The sequence below is a fragment of the Lycium ferocissimum genome, chromosome 5, assembly GCF_029784015.1.
Source record: "Lycium ferocissimum isolate CSIRO_LF1 chromosome 5, AGI_CSIRO_Lferr_CH_V1, whole genome shotgun sequence".
NCBI lineage: Eukaryota > Viridiplantae > Streptophyta > Magnoliopsida > Solanales > Solanaceae > Lycium > Lycium ferocissimum.
In genome coordinates, this window is record NC_081346.1 from 10,975,128 (window position 1) to 10,991,878 (window position 16,751).

At 33.8% G+C, this 16,751-nt stretch overlaps 2 protein-coding genes across 4 annotated transcripts; both read right to left on the reverse strand.

Annotated features, from left to right (window-relative positions):
* Positions 1-6,046: 6,046 nt before the first annotated feature.
* On the reverse strand, positions 6,047-11,312 carry LOC132055961 (uncharacterized). The gene is made up of 5 exons (XM_059447995.1): positions 11,111-11,312; positions 8,405-8,632; positions 8,033-8,117; positions 6,640-6,715; positions 6,047-6,542 (listed from the first exon to the last, which is right to left on the reverse strand). The coding sequence occupies exons 1-5, from the start codon at positions 11,111-11,113 to the stop codon at positions 6,491-6,493; spliced, it is 444 nt and encodes a 147-aa protein (XP_059303978.1). The 5' UTR covers positions 11,114-11,312; the 3' UTR covers positions 6,047-6,490.
* A 1,197-nt stretch (positions 11,313-12,509) lies between these two features.
* Positions 12,510-16,545, reverse strand: LOC132055962 (pentatricopeptide repeat-containing protein At1g80550, mitochondrial-like). 3 transcript variants are annotated; one of them, XM_059447996.1, is made up of 4 exons: positions 16,443-16,542; positions 15,530-15,575; positions 15,056-15,394; positions 12,510-14,608 (listed from the first exon to the last, which is right to left on the reverse strand). In XM_059447996.1, the coding sequence occupies exon 4, from the start codon at positions 14,525-14,527 to the stop codon at positions 13,115-13,117; it is 1,413 nt and encodes a 470-aa protein (XP_059303979.1). In that variant the 5' UTR covers positions 14,528-14,608; positions 15,056-15,394; positions 15,530-15,575; positions 16,443-16,542; the 3' UTR covers positions 12,510-13,114. The 3 variants fall into 3 exon arrangements, with proteins under 3 accessions (XP_059303979.1, XP_059303980.1, XP_059303981.1); XM_059447997.1 differs by lacking the exon at positions 16,443-16,542 and having other exon boundaries at positions 15,530-16,434; XM_059447998.1 differs by lacking the exons at positions 15,056-15,394; positions 15,530-15,575 and having other exon boundaries at positions 16,443-16,545.
* Positions 16,546-16,751: the final 206 nt, after the last annotated feature.

Sequence of the window (16,751 nt, forward strand, 5' to 3'; positions counted from 1 at the left end):
TGGATAAAACAAGAAAAAAATAATTTGTCTTAACTTGATATGCTAAAAGTGACAAGTAAAAGTGAAAATTTATTTTTGAAATACTGGACAAGTAAAAGTGAACGGTGGGAGGATCTAGCCTTGAGGGTAAGGGAGTGTTCCATTAATTTTTTCAATATCAATTGATGTGCATTATCAGCTAACATCATTAATTAATAACAAAAATATGATTCCTCCTTGATCTTTGATTCTGAAGTTTGGCGTGCCTTCTCTATTTATCCTGATAAAAGTCATAACCATGTTAGGCAGAGAGTTGACATCATTAAAATTCATGAGCAATTTGTTCCTTTCCCCTAGGTTAGCAAGATAATCAACAGCCATATTACCTTCTATAAGTATGACCAAGAGAACAGTTGAGACTCTCTGCAGAGAGGTTGATAATATGGTTAATAATCTGCTTCATTTGTCAAGGCATCTTCATTTTGTTATGACTTTTTGAAAGTAATTTTTTTTTAAATGTTCTATAAAATATCTTTTTTCAAAAAAATTGCATAACCATTTAAAAAGTTCAAAACAGGCAGGTATCACATGAATAGATGTAGTGGCGGAGCCACATAGAGCCGAGGGTGTTCATCCGAACCCCCCATGTAAAAAACACTGCGTTTTTTACTGAAGATTAAAATTATTTTTTATGTATATATAGTAGATGTTGAACCCCCAGCTTCTTCATATGTTTACTTTTTTATATTTTGAATGTTCCGGTGAAATATAAATCCGCCACTGAATATATGTGTAAATGCAAATAAATGTAAATATATGTAGTTTTATGCATTTGTGTTATGTTACATAATATACTTGTTATCAGTGTAGGGACAATTCTTATCGTTAGACTTTAAATCGAAACACCTGATATTAAATCAAGACCAGTAAATACATCACATGTATTAAACTTGTAAGTATATTATCAGTGTAGGGACAATTCTTATCGTTAGACTTTAAATCGAAACACCTAATATTAAATCAAGACCAGTAAATACATCACATGTTCTTATGCACCTTTGCATTAACTATCACTAATCAATATATTATATCACTTCAATCTATTTCTTTTACCTGGATAAGTTAACATAATTTAATATAAATGGTGTGAATAAATCTTTTTCATAGTCACACGTGTAAATGGGTAAACACCTCATATATATGGTTCTAGCTTTTGTACTTTTACAATAAATCTACTTTAGTTGGTTTTCTCATTCCTCTTTAAAAGATTTATTTTCTATTCTCCTCCCCCCACCCCACATTTGGTTTTTGAATTTCAAAGCTACATTCTTATTGATACAAGGGTCTAAGAAGGATGATGACAGATCGACTTAATTAACTGCACATAATGTGAAATAGCTAGAAAGTTGCCAAAATAGTAATAAAGCAAATTAATAAATCAACCGCCGATCGGCAAATTTAAATTTGAAATGGAGGTAATTTGGTATCGAGATCGCAAGTTTAAATATCTTTAGTAGGGGTGTACAAAGTAAACCGACAAACCCCACCAAACCGATAAACCGAGTCAAACCGAGAAAAAAAACCCGATTAGTGGTTTGATTTGGTGTTGAAAAAAAAAATCCGATCATAATTGGTTTGGTTTGGTTTTAGCTAAAAAAAAATCGAACTAAACCAACCCGACTTACATGTATTCAATTTTTAAAATATTTTATACATAAAAATATTTATTTGTAATGTAATTTATAAATATTTCTTAATTTTTTCGTAGCTATTATCATATTATTCAAGCTTGAACTTAGAATGTCAATAAGTTTTATATTTTATGGATGTTAGTAACTCATATAAAGTCCACCAAAACCAACTCAACACTAATACTAACAAAAGAAATTCAATTTACCACTAGGAATGAAAATAATATTGGATATCTATTCTTTAGTTTTGTATAATTGGTTTAGAGAGTGAAAATACATAACTTAAATTTTTTTTCTTGTCATGTAATTAATACTTATTAGCCGTACTTATTTTAGCATGACTTAGTATTTTTAGATTATGGTCATTTTTTTTATGACTTATTAATTAGCAATATTTATTTTAACCGATTTTATTATCTTTTGTTAAATATTTTATTACAATGTCATCACTCTTCTCGCATTTTGTGTTATTTTCTTATGAAACACCTTAATTATATAGTTGTATCTTACTAGGACTAAAGAAATATTTGAAGTAAAAGTTATATATATTGTATCAAGACTGTTCCAAAAAAAAACCCGAAAAACCCGAGAAAACCGAATAACCCGAGAAAATCCGAGGTTGAAAAACCCGAATTTTATTGGTTTAGTTTGGTGTATAAATTAAAAAACCCGATGCAATTGGTTTGGTTTGATGTTTAAAAAAATCAAACCAACCGACGAATCTTTAGAATTTTTTTTAATACATTCGATGTTAGGTATTAGTGATTTAGAAGTTAAATAGTTGTTGAGATAATGGCACATTTACCAAAGTTTAATTCTATAGATTTTGTATTTAAACTCAGAATCAAGACTATGATGTGTGTTAAACTGTTCAATCAGTAAAAGAACATAAATATATATCTTTTAAATTGTTCTCTACTTTCGGAACATATATTTTTCTTGTTTTTAGTCCCCGTGAGCTGTCTTTTAATAGGGAAAAAAAAATCATTTCAATGATTTCAATGCCAATTTTTAGGTTCTAGATTTCTACTAGTTGTGTGTCAAAAAGCTTCACTCCCTTACTCAAAAATCTCGCCTCTGCCATATTGTGCATAAATTATTTGATTTTTTTCTTCTTCTATTCTATTCATTTAAGAAAAAGCCTAAAATCGTTCAACTAAATTTTGTGATAAGATTTACAATTTGGTTGAACAGACCACTAAATCACATTATCATTTAGACCAAGCAAGTGTCATTTCTTTTTTCTTATCGTTTCCTAAACTTTATTTTCATTAATTAAGTTGGATTATTGGATGCATTGGTCAAGCAAAACTCTCCTTGGCTCTACTTTTGGTGGAATCTTCTCCCAAACATATGTTTTGCTCCATTACAAATTATCAGTCAAAAAGTGATTAAGGAAAAAACGTTAATTAAAAAAAAAAAAAAAAAGAAGCACTAACGTCATTTTTCATTCAATTAGGTATTCAATTTAAAATGCCGATATATCGGCTTTGTTCGAAATAAAGCCCTTTTAATGCTGCTTTAGTGGTGTAGACGTGTAGTCATAAATTCCTTAAAAGTTTAGGTATGATTGGAGAATTGGAGTTGTTAGAACGTACTTTGATCTTTTAATTTTTTTTTTTTTTTTTTTTATGAGAAATTTGACTACCAAAGTAGAGATATTGGTGAGGAATGTTTTCTTTGTTTTATTAGAATAGTTCTAAAGTTTGCATGCAACATCCTTGACACCCAAATCATTTCTATTTGCCCCTTCATTCTTTAATAGCTTTTGTATTAGAATAATAGTGTCTCAAATATATGTTATATGCTTACACTACCAAAATATTACTAATTTTCGAACTGACGTTCAGTGAGAATTTGGTTCGTTATGGTATTTTCAACAAAAAAAAAAAAAAATCATCGGAAATATTACCAAAAAGCCAAATTCCGACGAATTTCGTCATAAATTTCTATAAGAAGTTAGCAATTTTCTAACTGTGTTAGGGTCGATTTACTGCAGCAACTTATGAATCGATTACAAAAATTAAAGAAGGTTTATATATATATACTGTTTACTAATCTTCAGCTAAATAAATCAATATTGAGGCATTATCTCAAGTATTTACTTTCTGGAAGACAGGTCACGGGGAACAAATAAACTATTTTCAACAAAAAGTGTAATTGGAGGATCCAGTCAAGAACAATGAATCAAAGTAAGGTATACTTGATGTGGTACTTTAGTTTTTAGCAATTATTTAATTCTTCATTTGGTTGGTATTTAGGGAGGAAAAGGGATTTTCACTTAATTCTTTTAACCTAGCTACGTTCTGAGTTCTGTCTTTGTGTGTGTGCGTGTGTGCGGTGGTGGGGGAGGGATTGTGCATTTCTTGATTATATGGGATTATGAAACAAATCCCAATTAGAAAATTTCTCTCTAATCATTCCAAATCTTATATACTACTCCCTCCATCCCATAATAAGTGTCACCTTAGTAAAAAACACGCATATTAAGAAAACAATAATGTAATGTGAAGTTTACCAAATTAGCCCTATATAAGAAGAACAAATTACTTTTACCTCTTGATTAGAGCATGCACAAGAAGTAAACATTTTGACATTGGAAATTCAATAATACCAAGTTACTATGTGGCTTTTCCAATCATCATTTAGATGTTACTACTTTATTGTCCAAGGGTAGAATTGAAAAAAAAACTAGCCAATTTACGTCTTAGTTTCCAAAGGTGACACTTATTATGGGACAAAAAAATTTGGCTAAGGTGACAATTATTATGGGACGGAGGGAGTACTCTTTTTCTTTCAACAAGAATGGCACATATCAGTCTACTGCATGGCTCATTACCCTACAACTGGACGATGTATATGAAGTACGAACTAATGAAAGCTAATAATGTGATGTATTTCATGTTTTAAGGCCGCATTGTCTTTCATTTTCTATTAATATATATGTTCGATTTAATTTATACGCACCTCGACTAATTCATCATTTCCCTACTACTTAATTCTCACTAGAACATATAGGATTAAATAACTAAAAATTATCTAACGTTTTTGTCTCTATTGAAATTTAAACTCTATTCTTTCGAGATTTTTACACACTTTATTGACATGTAGACCACACGAAGAACGCATATTGCATTACCTTTTATTATATAACAAGAGAAAGGACTAAAACAAAAAAGGGAAAAAGACAACACATCTTTTTCATGTTGGTATGTAACTTCTTTTAGGTCTTTAGTGTGCTTTCCCCCAACTTTGATATGTGCTTTGCTTCTTGCATTTGTTAAACCAAATTATTTCTGTAAATTTTAATACTTTCTCTTTTAATTAGCTTCTCAGAATGTTCTTCAATTCCAAGGTTAATGATCTCGTTAACTTTTTTACTTTCGGCTCTAAAGATACAATAATTGAATTAATTAACAATTTGTCTGTTTTACAAAATGGTGTCTTTTTTTAATTTCTTTCTTTTTCGCTATCGCACTTTTACTTCCCCACGTTTACAACTCTACTCACACAACCACAATGATCTCCTTCATTAAAGAAAAAATAAAAAGGGAATTATCGGGATGCTCAACAAATAGGCATACAAGTTTCCATAATTCTATTTATTGAATTGGTAGTGATCCCCTGATTACACTGGGTATCTTGTTGTCGTTGAATTGATAGTTATAAACATGAATCAATTTTAGAACCAATTGGTAGAACAATAGAATGTTTATTCTAGACTAGATTGACAACATGCTTGTTAAGATGATGAAGGAATTCAAAGTGCAATAGCGAATTCTGAGAATTGTTTGGTTAAGTGCCAGTGATTACTTTAAACATGTTACCCGAGGAAAACGTTGATCTAAGACTCTGGTTATGGCATATCATCTGCTTTATTTTACAAATTGAACTTATATTGAAGGTTAATTTAACCTGATGGTAAGTATTTTCAATCCCTCCGAAAGTGGGAAGATATAAGCAATGTTACTTTTACCCATTTACTCTCTTTTATGGAACTAAACATAGTCTAGTAGTCTAAAATTCAGATTCCTAATTTTCTTCTTTTTTCATTAATGTCGAGTGTCAACAATTGGTTATTACCAGCATAAAGTTCAAGAGAATCGACCTCATTTGCTACTCATTAGACTGGCAATAGGATTCTTTGTGCACTATGTAAAAACTTGTGCAGTAAAACCGTATAAAGCACTTTATAATGAACCATATACTACTCATAGTCCAATCATCGAAAAGTTAATGTTCAAATGGCCAAAAATATAGAGGATTATAAAGTGCGTACTGCTCTGAGCAGTCACGAGAATTTTAGCTTCATATATAAACTCGTACCATATACTACTTATAAGCCAACCCACCAACGTGAAACAAGAAACAAGTAATAAATGATAAGAGGCCTTTCATTCCACCATTTTTGAGGCAGTAAAAACTAGCAAGACATATTTTATACATATGAGAATTGGCGGATGAACTAATTGCCAACTTAATATTCCGTACTTCTTACATTACCATAGAATCAAGGATATGTGGCAAAAAGGACAGGGAGATCGAAGTGAGAGAAGGGGCAAGTGCGGGGTGGGGAGCAAAAGCAACAATTACAAAAGAAATTAGTTTCTAAAACTAGTTTCTATATGTCATCGCGGGAATTTGCAGAATTGATGAAACAAAGCATTGGGCCAGCAAAACCGGAATTGTAATTATAGTCATTACACTAAAACTCCACCATTCTCCCTCTATTACTCGGTCTACTGAATTGAATCAATGTGCAAAATCAGCTTGAAATCCATGCTACTCTGCATGTTGACCATGCAGTGATCAGTTTCCTCTCAAGTTGGCTTTGGCAAGTGCATCGAAAGTTGTTTCTCCAACTCCACTAGACTGAAAAACCATAAAGATGAGAAGGAAGATTGCGTCAAAGTAAACAAATATCTATGAAGATTGAACGCAAAGAATTTAGATGGAACAATTGTCTTACATCTCATATTTTTGCAAAGCTTCTGTTTGCTTTGCTTTATAGATTTTGCTGTCCTTAGGTACTGTGCTCAAATTAGCTACAAAGTTGGACCACAAAACCCATCAGCAACAGAATTGATGATGGAGAAGACAACAAGACTTAGGCATTCACTAAAAATATTCAACAGAAGAAGAATAAGAAGCATATTCATGCACAATCTGTAGACCTGTAAAGTGGACTACAGAATGGACAAAACTTTCACCGTGCCCCAACCCATTCCTGCTGAACCTGAACCCTCTCTTAAGTGGTATATGTCATTCCACAGTTATGAAAATCAAGTCAGTTTTCCATGTCAGAGTAGCAAATAGCAAATTAGCTCAAAAAGTATTTCCGTCATCAAATGCTAGCTCAGTTATTCACCATCCGCTCTACCCAACACCCGGAAAAAAAGGTGCTAGATACACAGTCTTTATATCTCAGTAAACTACCGTCCAAGAAAATCCCGACAACCATCTCTGTTATGTCAGAACACCAAAACCAATTGACAAGGTCAAAGCAGTGTAATAACCCAAAAAATGCAATTTGCATCTAAAATAAACCCAAAAAGATAATAATTAAAACCTTAAGAATCAACCGCCACCTAAGCAAGCAATAGTGCAATACCCAACTTAAGTCATTCTCCAGGTGTCTGGAAAATCATCAATGGCCTGCCGCCTGCCGCCTGCCACTGCCAACAACCCAGCCATCGACTAAACAGGACATACCCCCATAACTTACTACTTTCAACATGTCCTTCATTTACCATAGCAGGGTAAGAACTCTTAAGAATCTAAAATCAATTAACATTACTGATTCCGAATGCCAAACCATCTACAGCCCCCACCACCAAGTACCTCATCACTTAAACACCTAATCTCAATACTTAAATCTCTCATCATACACGCCCTCAAAGAACACCATAGTTTCCACGGTAAAATCAAAGTATGATTTAAAGTAAATAATCTAATTTCTAATATTTTACCGCCAATTCCTGACAAGAGGACGCAGTGGAGACGTTCAATGTGGCAATAATTATTAAGAAGATACCTTAAACCACAAGGATCATGGAGTAATAAAAGAAATGTCACAACGGGCAGATGGATGTCTGGAGTACATGCACATGGAGAAGTACAAGCGAATAGAAAAAGTAATTACGCATAGGTTCATCGTTTAGGATAGGTCTGCTTTTGAAGTAATGTGAAAATGCTATTTGATTCATGTATTAAGCAGGATCTCCTATTCTATAGGAATGCTCTTCCAGCACTGACTAAATATAATTCCTCGGTCCTGATTCTAGTACTGATTAATCATCCTGACAACTTAGACAGTGCTTACTCTTGTTATGCACCACATTCTATGTAGCAACGGAATTCACCTGCAGTTTGAAGTGGAACAGATTTCTTCACCTCTTCACTTTCCTGAACTTCTGACAAAGACATGTTTTTGGTGAATTCTGGTCCCTGCCAACAGAACAAATCGTTAATACAACAACAACAACAGAAATACCCAGGATATTCCCACAAGTGGGGTAGAACAAATCGTCAATAGTAGGTTTAATGCTGACTAAAGCATGATAGTTAGAGAATTAAATATTGACAATGTAGACACAAAAGCATGCATGATCAGACATACGGTATTACTGAATTCCTCTTTCAAACAGTGGATGAAGAAACTGAGATAGTGAAAACACGAACACGACATTACTGCAATAAAGCCTACTCAACTTCCGATAAACTAGATATTATACCTTCTTCTTCTCCTTTCTCTTCAGAATTTTCATGTGGCATTTTTTTATGTAATGCATCAAATGGTAACGCGAATGCCTTGAATTTAATTGTTCTCTCACATCAGGATTCTCAGTAAGCCAGTCTATAATTTCTTTTGATTTAACCACCTCATCCGTGTCTAGAGTCTCTAACCAGGAATAAACAGGCATCCACTGATCAGTTCGTTGAAATCGATGATCATAATTTTCCTGTCATGAAAGGATTCTAGGAATAAATTGCTAGTCATCTACCACAAAGTAATATATTGGTTGACACAAAATTAAATCAAACACTGGGCAAGAACCACTGTGAAAAGAACACACTAAATATTTAAGTAACAATTAAACATGTACAAATTAGACGAATACAACAGTAACAATTAACTAAGAAAGTTAACTGGGACTTGGCAATGATTCCTAAAATAGGCAATTTTTAGCATTATCGTTCTGTTGGATTACAGCAAAGTATAGCATTATTATTTACACGCCAATTTGTAAAATGCTGGTTGATTTATGGCTCCTGGAGATCTTATTTACATGAAACTTTTAGTCATTGTATACAAGATACACTTTTTTTATTTTTTAGTAACAGCAGTGTCCAGGCCAGCTTGTGCGCACCTCAACTATTCCACCTATTACCTGCTACATCCCACCAGCACGGGTGCCGGATAACTCCACCCACCAAAACATAAGCAGATGGAAAGAAATAGCCTAGTCATTTTGTTTCTGCTAGGATCTGAACCTTGGGATTTCATCCACTTCATTGACCACTAGGCCACACCCTTGGGTTGCTACAAGCTATAATGTATATTCTGCCAATCAAGTTCTGCTTTTAACTTAATAAACTACGAACACATGCATCTTCCCAGGATAATACAAAAAACAATCTGGAAAGCACAAAAACAGAAAGCGTGAATATATTGTATGAAGTGTTATTGAAGTTTTTCTCTACACAATATATTTTATGAAGTATCATTGAAGTTTCTCTCTACATATTTATCAGCTATGGCATCTTTTCACTCATTCACATTCACCAACTCACAATCTATACTCACTCATCTAGAGTGTGTCTAAATACAGACACATATACAAAAGCTGATAAGATAGCTTATAAACCTGGGAAACTAATAAAGAGATTAAAGTGTAATACGATGCTACTTCACAAAAATCAAAAGAAGCGAGACCACTTGCAACCACATATATAGACGCTCATCTGGCAGGGCCAAGAATGTGCATAATCAATAACAGGTTGATTATAAAGGATTAAGACAAGAAGGGATGTTTAAGGAACTTCAGGCTTTAAGTAAAATGGAGATCTGAGTTTAAATTGGTTCTTGAAGGGTAGGTGCTCAGGAATTTATGAAACCCAGTATCATAAGCCTACAATTCAAATCACAGTCTAATTGACGGATCATTTCATCACATTTTCTTGAGTGGGATAGGCTGCCTAACCAATATGATGTAAAATGTAAAGCATCAACAAATTAACACAGAAGAGAGAGTTGAAAGAGATATATTGTTAACCAGAAAATTGAATAAATAAAAATCGGCACCTTACAAAAATCCTTTGATAATGAAAGCATGTGAGATCATGAGAATTTCAGCTACCATTTAAGCATGCTAAAGCCAGATATAGCCTCCTATGGACTATGACAATACAATGAGGCAAATGAAGCTATTTGATTGAGCCTATAATGTAAAAGTCCAAAGATAAAAGCGGGTTTGATTCAATTATTTGAGTTCAACAACATCGGAAAAAGAAAATGTTCTACAACTTTGAAATAGAACAAAAATCAAGACCGTAAAAGCAAAAATAAAAACTAATAGGAGTTAAATTTTCTTTTACCTTTTATTCGTACCACGAAAATTTTTAGCATTATCCACTTTTATAGGAGCAGGGATTAAAACCTTGGACTGAATTTAGGCAGTCAGCATAGATCCTTCTTTTTTGTAAGGAACAGTTAGCATAGATGCTAGGTCATTTGGTTAATCTTTTGGTTACACGGGATTAGGGACGTTTATCCCAGTATAAATTTGGGATTAAATTTGTCCAAGTTTTTCGTTATCGTTAATAGCTAAAACCAGGATACAATTTATACCAAAATCATGGGATTACTTATCCCATATAGAAGGTGGTATTATATATCATGGTTATAATCCTAGGATTATAATCATGGGATAACCTTGTTTTGAACCAAACAACCCCTTAAGGATAAAGCTACATGAAGCCATTTGATCTACATCACAAAATGGCATTCAATTTATAAGGGTATTCAATTAAGGAGAAGGTAAGTCCACAATTTCTTTTGAGAAAAGAGAGTGAACATATCCCAAGTGATAACTCTACTGTGAAATTCCCAATTACTTTGTTCATATACATAATGAAGCACAATTTACAACATAATTAGATGATGATACAGTCACTGTAAAAGGATTAAGCAAGCACAAACCTAATTGTTTTCACAAACGTTAAGGTAAATTCAAGAATTATTGCGTCTTTTACTAAAGGTATCATCTTTGCTTACGATTTAACTTAAAGGTATCAAAGCAAGCGAAAGAAGATTTCAATATCCGAAAAAAAAGAAAAGGGAAACAAATATAAGGTGTAATTTATTTTTTTCGAACAAAAAAAAAAAAAAAAGAAGCTAGAACAATCAGATTAAATATTTATTGACATTAAAAGAATACCATTGTGCCACGGAAGTGGTTGGTGTCCTTGGGATAGGCAGGTGCCAAATTCCTCAGCAAACTGCAAAGATAGAGACTCGTAGACTAAGCATAGAGCACTCTATTCTGCTCTTATGTTACTGTACTCCGTAATTTGTGGGAAAAGGCACAAGTACCTCCAACTTGAGTCGGATTTTCAATCACACACCTAATCTTTCTAGGAATTTTATTACCCCTCCTTTTCAATTTTTTAAAAACGGAATGAATACCCACTAAGATGGCATACAGAGCGTTCACTCTTTTGAAAGAGTGGGAGAGATTTAAAAAAAAAAAAAAAAAAGGTTAAAATTTGATTAATATAGGCAAATGTTATTTTTAAATGAATACACTTCATATTAGGCATAATACATAAACAGGTCCTCAAAATTGATCTCAGCTAGCAAGTATGCCTTCCAACTTTGGGTGTCACAGTAAGTAAGACCTTTAATTTTCTTTCTTTGTCGGTCACACTCCAACATATAAAATTTATGTGTCGTATACGGCGTCAAGATTTATAAAAGTTGAGGTGTCTGCCTTCAACTTTATAAAAGTCTAAAACCAAATTTGAGAGCCTATTTATGTTTATGTCCAAAATATTAAGTACACTATTCAACATTATAACTTACAATAATTTTGTAATTTTCCTTTTTGGGTGAAGTACAGTTAAATATTCTTTTTTTTTTTTTTTTCATTTTCCTTTGACTTCTCTAATTGAAATATCATGATTCCACAAATTGCAGGTAGATTATCAGCTAACTTCCAGCATGTTCGATATATATTAATGTATACTCTACCATTTAAGTTAAATTGTTTAGTAACTAGTTTTAACAAGGACAAATTACTGTAATTACAGCTACTCTACAAAAAATAATATTCTTATAACCCTATAATATTGCATTTACTTTCGTGATTGTTTTCTTCAAATTTTTAACATGCGTGATATCATCATAGAACCAAAAATCTTTGGCGAGTGAAATTTTCTGCTTAGCGGTCTATCTTAAAAGAGTTGTTAAAACAGGAGTCACAGAGCTTGTTTGCTAAATTAGAATGTGATTGCCATATGATACCATTTGATGTTTGCTTTGACTAGATAGTTTTAGTAGCCGTTTTTAAGTAGACTGCAACCAATTAGTTCTACACTTGTACTATGGTGTTAAAGAGGACGCGCAATACACATATTATGTTTTTATTGTTTTGGTGTAAACACCTTACGCGCGTAAATATTTACCTTTGTGCTACTGCCTCGTGCTTACTGATAAGGAGTAGCAGTAGCATTTACGAACAACATTTCAAGCTATAACCTGTGCGATATCGGTTCCCATTTGAAGTATAGCATACTCTTTCTTAAAACAGATCAGCAACGAAGAACTTAGAATACACGCACAATACAAGTTTTTTTTTTTTTTTTTTTTTTAAATACAAGTTTGTTGAGTTCAAAAGAAAACCTCTGGTTTTTTGAAGAAAAAAAGAGGTTACTTGTTATCCTTCACAATAGAATCTCACGGTGCCTTTGAAATTGGCACAAGACTTTCAAGGTCCTCAATCAACATTCAACACACATAATCTGAAACAAGACCTGTGTCACTACCATTCACCATCTTTTGAGATAGGTGCGTGCATTGAAAAGAATCCCAACAAATAGAGACCACAGTTTGATTCTTTCTTTCCAGCAAGGTCAAATAAGCATTCTAATTTGCTCTGCGCATGTTGTTTCTTGAACTTTCAGTTCAGCATAGGGCAAAATGACTTGAGCTTTACGGAGGGATTGTCAGATTTAAATGCGGAAGACCTGATATAATCCAGCCACAAACACGTAGCTCACTGAAACGCATTCTGATATCTTCAAAGAATGCCAATTGATGAGATATCCTTTTATACGTTTGGAAGATGCTCTGCTGCCACCAAGCACAAGGATGACAAAGAACTGTTGAAGTTTATCATGGGGTTTTACATCTTAACCACTGTCTCACGTGCATCCATAAAACATCAGCTGCCTTCACAGTCAGCACTAGTCAACTTTGTCCCCAGTTCTACCCTCGGCTTAGCTGAAAGGCCCTTTGCTAACATCTCTTCATCATATTTGCGTGCCATATCAACCATACCCTTTTGCACCAACGCATCAATTAATGCATTATAAGCAGACGCATCCGGACTCAACCCCTGTTTTTCCATCTTTTCCCAAAGAATAAAGACTGGTCGAAGAAATCCCCATCTTCCAAATTTCCTCATAAGCATGACATAGGTGTCAATCCTAGGTCGCACTCCGCTTTCGACCATTCTATCAAACAACTTGAGAATCTCTCTGGGCTTCTCAAGGCATCCGAAAAAGCTGTTGTATGTAATGACATTAGGCTCGCAACCCTTGCTAGGCATTTGATTAAGTACTTTATATGCATCTCTGTACCGCCCATTTTCACACATAAGCTTAATGAGTGTGTTGTATGTAGAAACATTTGGTTTGCACCCCAACTCAATCATCTCTTGACATAGCTTAGCTGCTACATCAACACCATCTGAAATCCCAATAGCACGAATGACAGTATTATACGCGATCACATCCAAGTCAATTCCCTTCTTCTTCATTTCTTTGTATAATTTTACAGCTTTCCATGGCTTTCCGCTCTTGCACTGTACATCCATGTAAATAGAGTACGAATATAGATCCTTTTGCACACCCCTTGTATCCATCTCTTCCCAAAACTCTCTACACTTACCCCACCAACTCATTTTGAACCACCCACGAAGAAGCATATTACATATTTTTGTGTCCACCTTAAAACATGAATACTTCACGTCATTCTTGTTCTTAGGGAGGCACAAGTCTTCGGCCTCTATTACATGCTTATACTCACATAAAGCATCAATTAGATTTGAGAATGAAACTTGATCTTTTAAATTAAATTCCTCCGTCTTATCAAACGTATCAATTGCTTCTTTAACCATGTGAGCAGACACATAACGTTTGAACAACACCCGGAAAGTGGTATGGTCAGGCATGGACGATACACTTCTCATTTTCTCAATCAAATTCCAAGCTGCATCAAATTCAAAGAACTTACCCAGAATGTCAATAAGCTGGTTGCAAGTTTGGTTGGTGTGATGAAAGCCACACTGTGCCTCTGCCCAGTTGAAGAACTCTAAAGCTCTTCTCCAGTCATTGTTGTAACAAGAGAGGGTTTCTAGAACGATGGTGGGATTTAGGGGTTCAAAGGAAGCACTTATTGAACTGGTGGGAAGATTGAGAAGTGGGGATGAATTTGGGTCATCATAGTTGGGAAAGGAAGTGGAATTTAAGGGTTTGGAGTGATAAAAGTGATGGTGAAGCAAGTTCTCGAATTGGGCAAGAAGCAAAGAAGAAGGTAAGAAAGTTGAATATCGAGAAATAACTGACGAAAGCATTCTAGAAGAGTAGGAACTAGTTTTCGAATATAATCTGCAGTAATTTTGTGGTTCACAGGACTGCCGGAGTTAACGATTGTCCTGTAAAGTAAATTACAGTGATAAAAAAATGTTAGTTTAGCATCACCAAGAAAGGATTATCTAAAAATTAAATATATTGAATTTTTCCAATAATCCAAGATTGCATTTTGGAAAATGTTAGTTTGTTCTTGACTTATCATTGGTGTTTTTCTATGAATACTTGTAATGGACAAATCAGAGGAACCCAATTAAACATACCGACAAGAAAAACGAAAACAGAGGATCATATTGAAAACTTATATCTCTAATAATATAATTATTCATTCCATTATCTCTATTTAAGCCTGAAAACCCGTGTATATATACTGTTACAATTGAAAAAAGAAACTACTTTACATGTTTATAAACGGACTCCATTTCAGATTTAGAACAATGTAATTCAATTGCACATCTTAAAGTTGTTAGGATATTATTATTTTATTGGTAAGTACATCTTCAGATCATTACCTGCAAAGTTGAGTAGTTTGGTTTTCCGTCTTGAAAGAATATCCTTTAGAGTATTGGCTTTCAATTAATATTGTCCATACATGTTTTACAGTAATAGTAGTTTAGACTTTAGAGGCTTGATGTGCCAGAATATTTTACTTTCTCAAGAGTAGTCTAGAAAAACACATCCATGTGAAGTTAATGGGCAATCGCAGCAGCAGTAACAGTGTGGTGGAGAGTCTTATATTTGTGCATCGACTTTGTTGATGGTCAATTCCAATTATCAGTGTCAGCCCACAAAAGAACTGATCAGGGCCTCTCAATAAGAAGCAAATGTTTATGAGCCCCAGTACCATTAGCCTACAATTCAAATCATAGTCTAATTAATTGGATCATTTCATCAAATTTTCTTGAGCGGGACAGGCCTCCTAACTGGTATGATGTAAAATGTAAAGCTATCAACAAATTACTAGAGAAGAGAGTTGAAAGACCTACATAGACCAGAAACTTGAGAAATAATTTGGCACCTTAAAAACTTCCCCTGAGAATGACCGCATCGGAACCCATAGTACCGAAGTGTTAGATTACGAGAGTAGCATACCAAGATCATGAGAATTCTGGCTACCATTTACGCATGCTAAATCCAGATATAGGACCTACTTTTAAGAGGAACAAGGATTAAAACCTTGGACTCTATTTTAGCCGGTTAGCATAGAAACCACAAGGGTTGGAAGTGACAGCCAAAGTTGCCCTAAATAAGGATATAGGTCCATTTGTTTTACATTACAAAATGGCATATAATTCCTTATAAACAAGAGCTGAACACATGTCTGAAGTCAAGTAACTAGGTAGCGTTGAGAAAAAGAGAGTGAGTATATCCCAAGTCATGACTCGATATTTCTAAAGGCCGAGGGAAATTCTCAAATCCTTTTTATTTTTATTTTTTATCTCTAAATGATGCAGAACGAGAAGACTTTTTTCCTGGTGTTCACGACATAATTAGATAACTGAACCTTCATTGCAACAACTGTAATTAGAATCGTCGAAGAGGAATAGGAAAAAGGGGGGGGGGGGGGTGCTTATCAAGAAACAAACCTAATTATTTTCACAAATATACAGGCAAAATCAAGAAATACTACATTGTAATGTAAGGGAGTATGATCTTTTCTTACAAATTAACCAAAGGTATAAAACAAGTCCAATAATCGAGGGTAAGTATGAGCTAGAGCAGCAGTGAAGAGCACAACAAGTTTTATGTAAGTCCTTAGTTAAATTAGCCACTATGAGATAGAGATTAAGAGAAAGAGGAATTGTTGGTACCCACCCCGAAAACCAAGTTCAACCAGCAACAAGAAAAGGGAAAGAAACACAACAAAGATCAAGACTTTATTTCAAATCAAAAGAATACCATTGAGCCCCAGCCGTTGGTCCAGTTCCTCAGGATGGAATGGACTCGTAGGCGGAGCAGAGATTTTGTTTTCTGAAGCACTCGTTATGACTTCTTTTACACTTTGCACCCCCAAGTCATATAAGTAGCTTAAAATAATACTCCTTTTTATTTAATAATACTACTCCCTCCGTCTCAATTTACTACCACCTATCGGATTTCGACATTCAAATTTAAAAAAAAGTTAACTTTGATTTTATATATATATTTTAAATTAATAATTAATACTTATGACTTATAGTAATTTTTAAAAATGTAAATTTATTTCAA

Bases quoted from the DNA above. Each gene is read 5' to 3' on its own strand.
- LOC132055961 (XM_059447995.1), bottom strand. The intron at 8,118-8,404 runs GTATAATATCTA...TTCTGTTGGCAG, and splicing joins AGAGAAAGGAGAAGAAGAAG to GGACCAGAATTCACCAAAAA. The intron at 6,543-6,639 runs GTAAGACAATTG...ATGGTTTTTCAG, and splicing joins GCTTTGCAAAAATATGAGAT to TCTAGTGGAGTTGGAGAAAC.
- LOC132055962 (XM_059447998.1), bottom strand. From the start codon at position 14,527: ATGCTTTCGTCAGTTATTTCTCGATATTCAACTTTCTTACCTTCTTCT.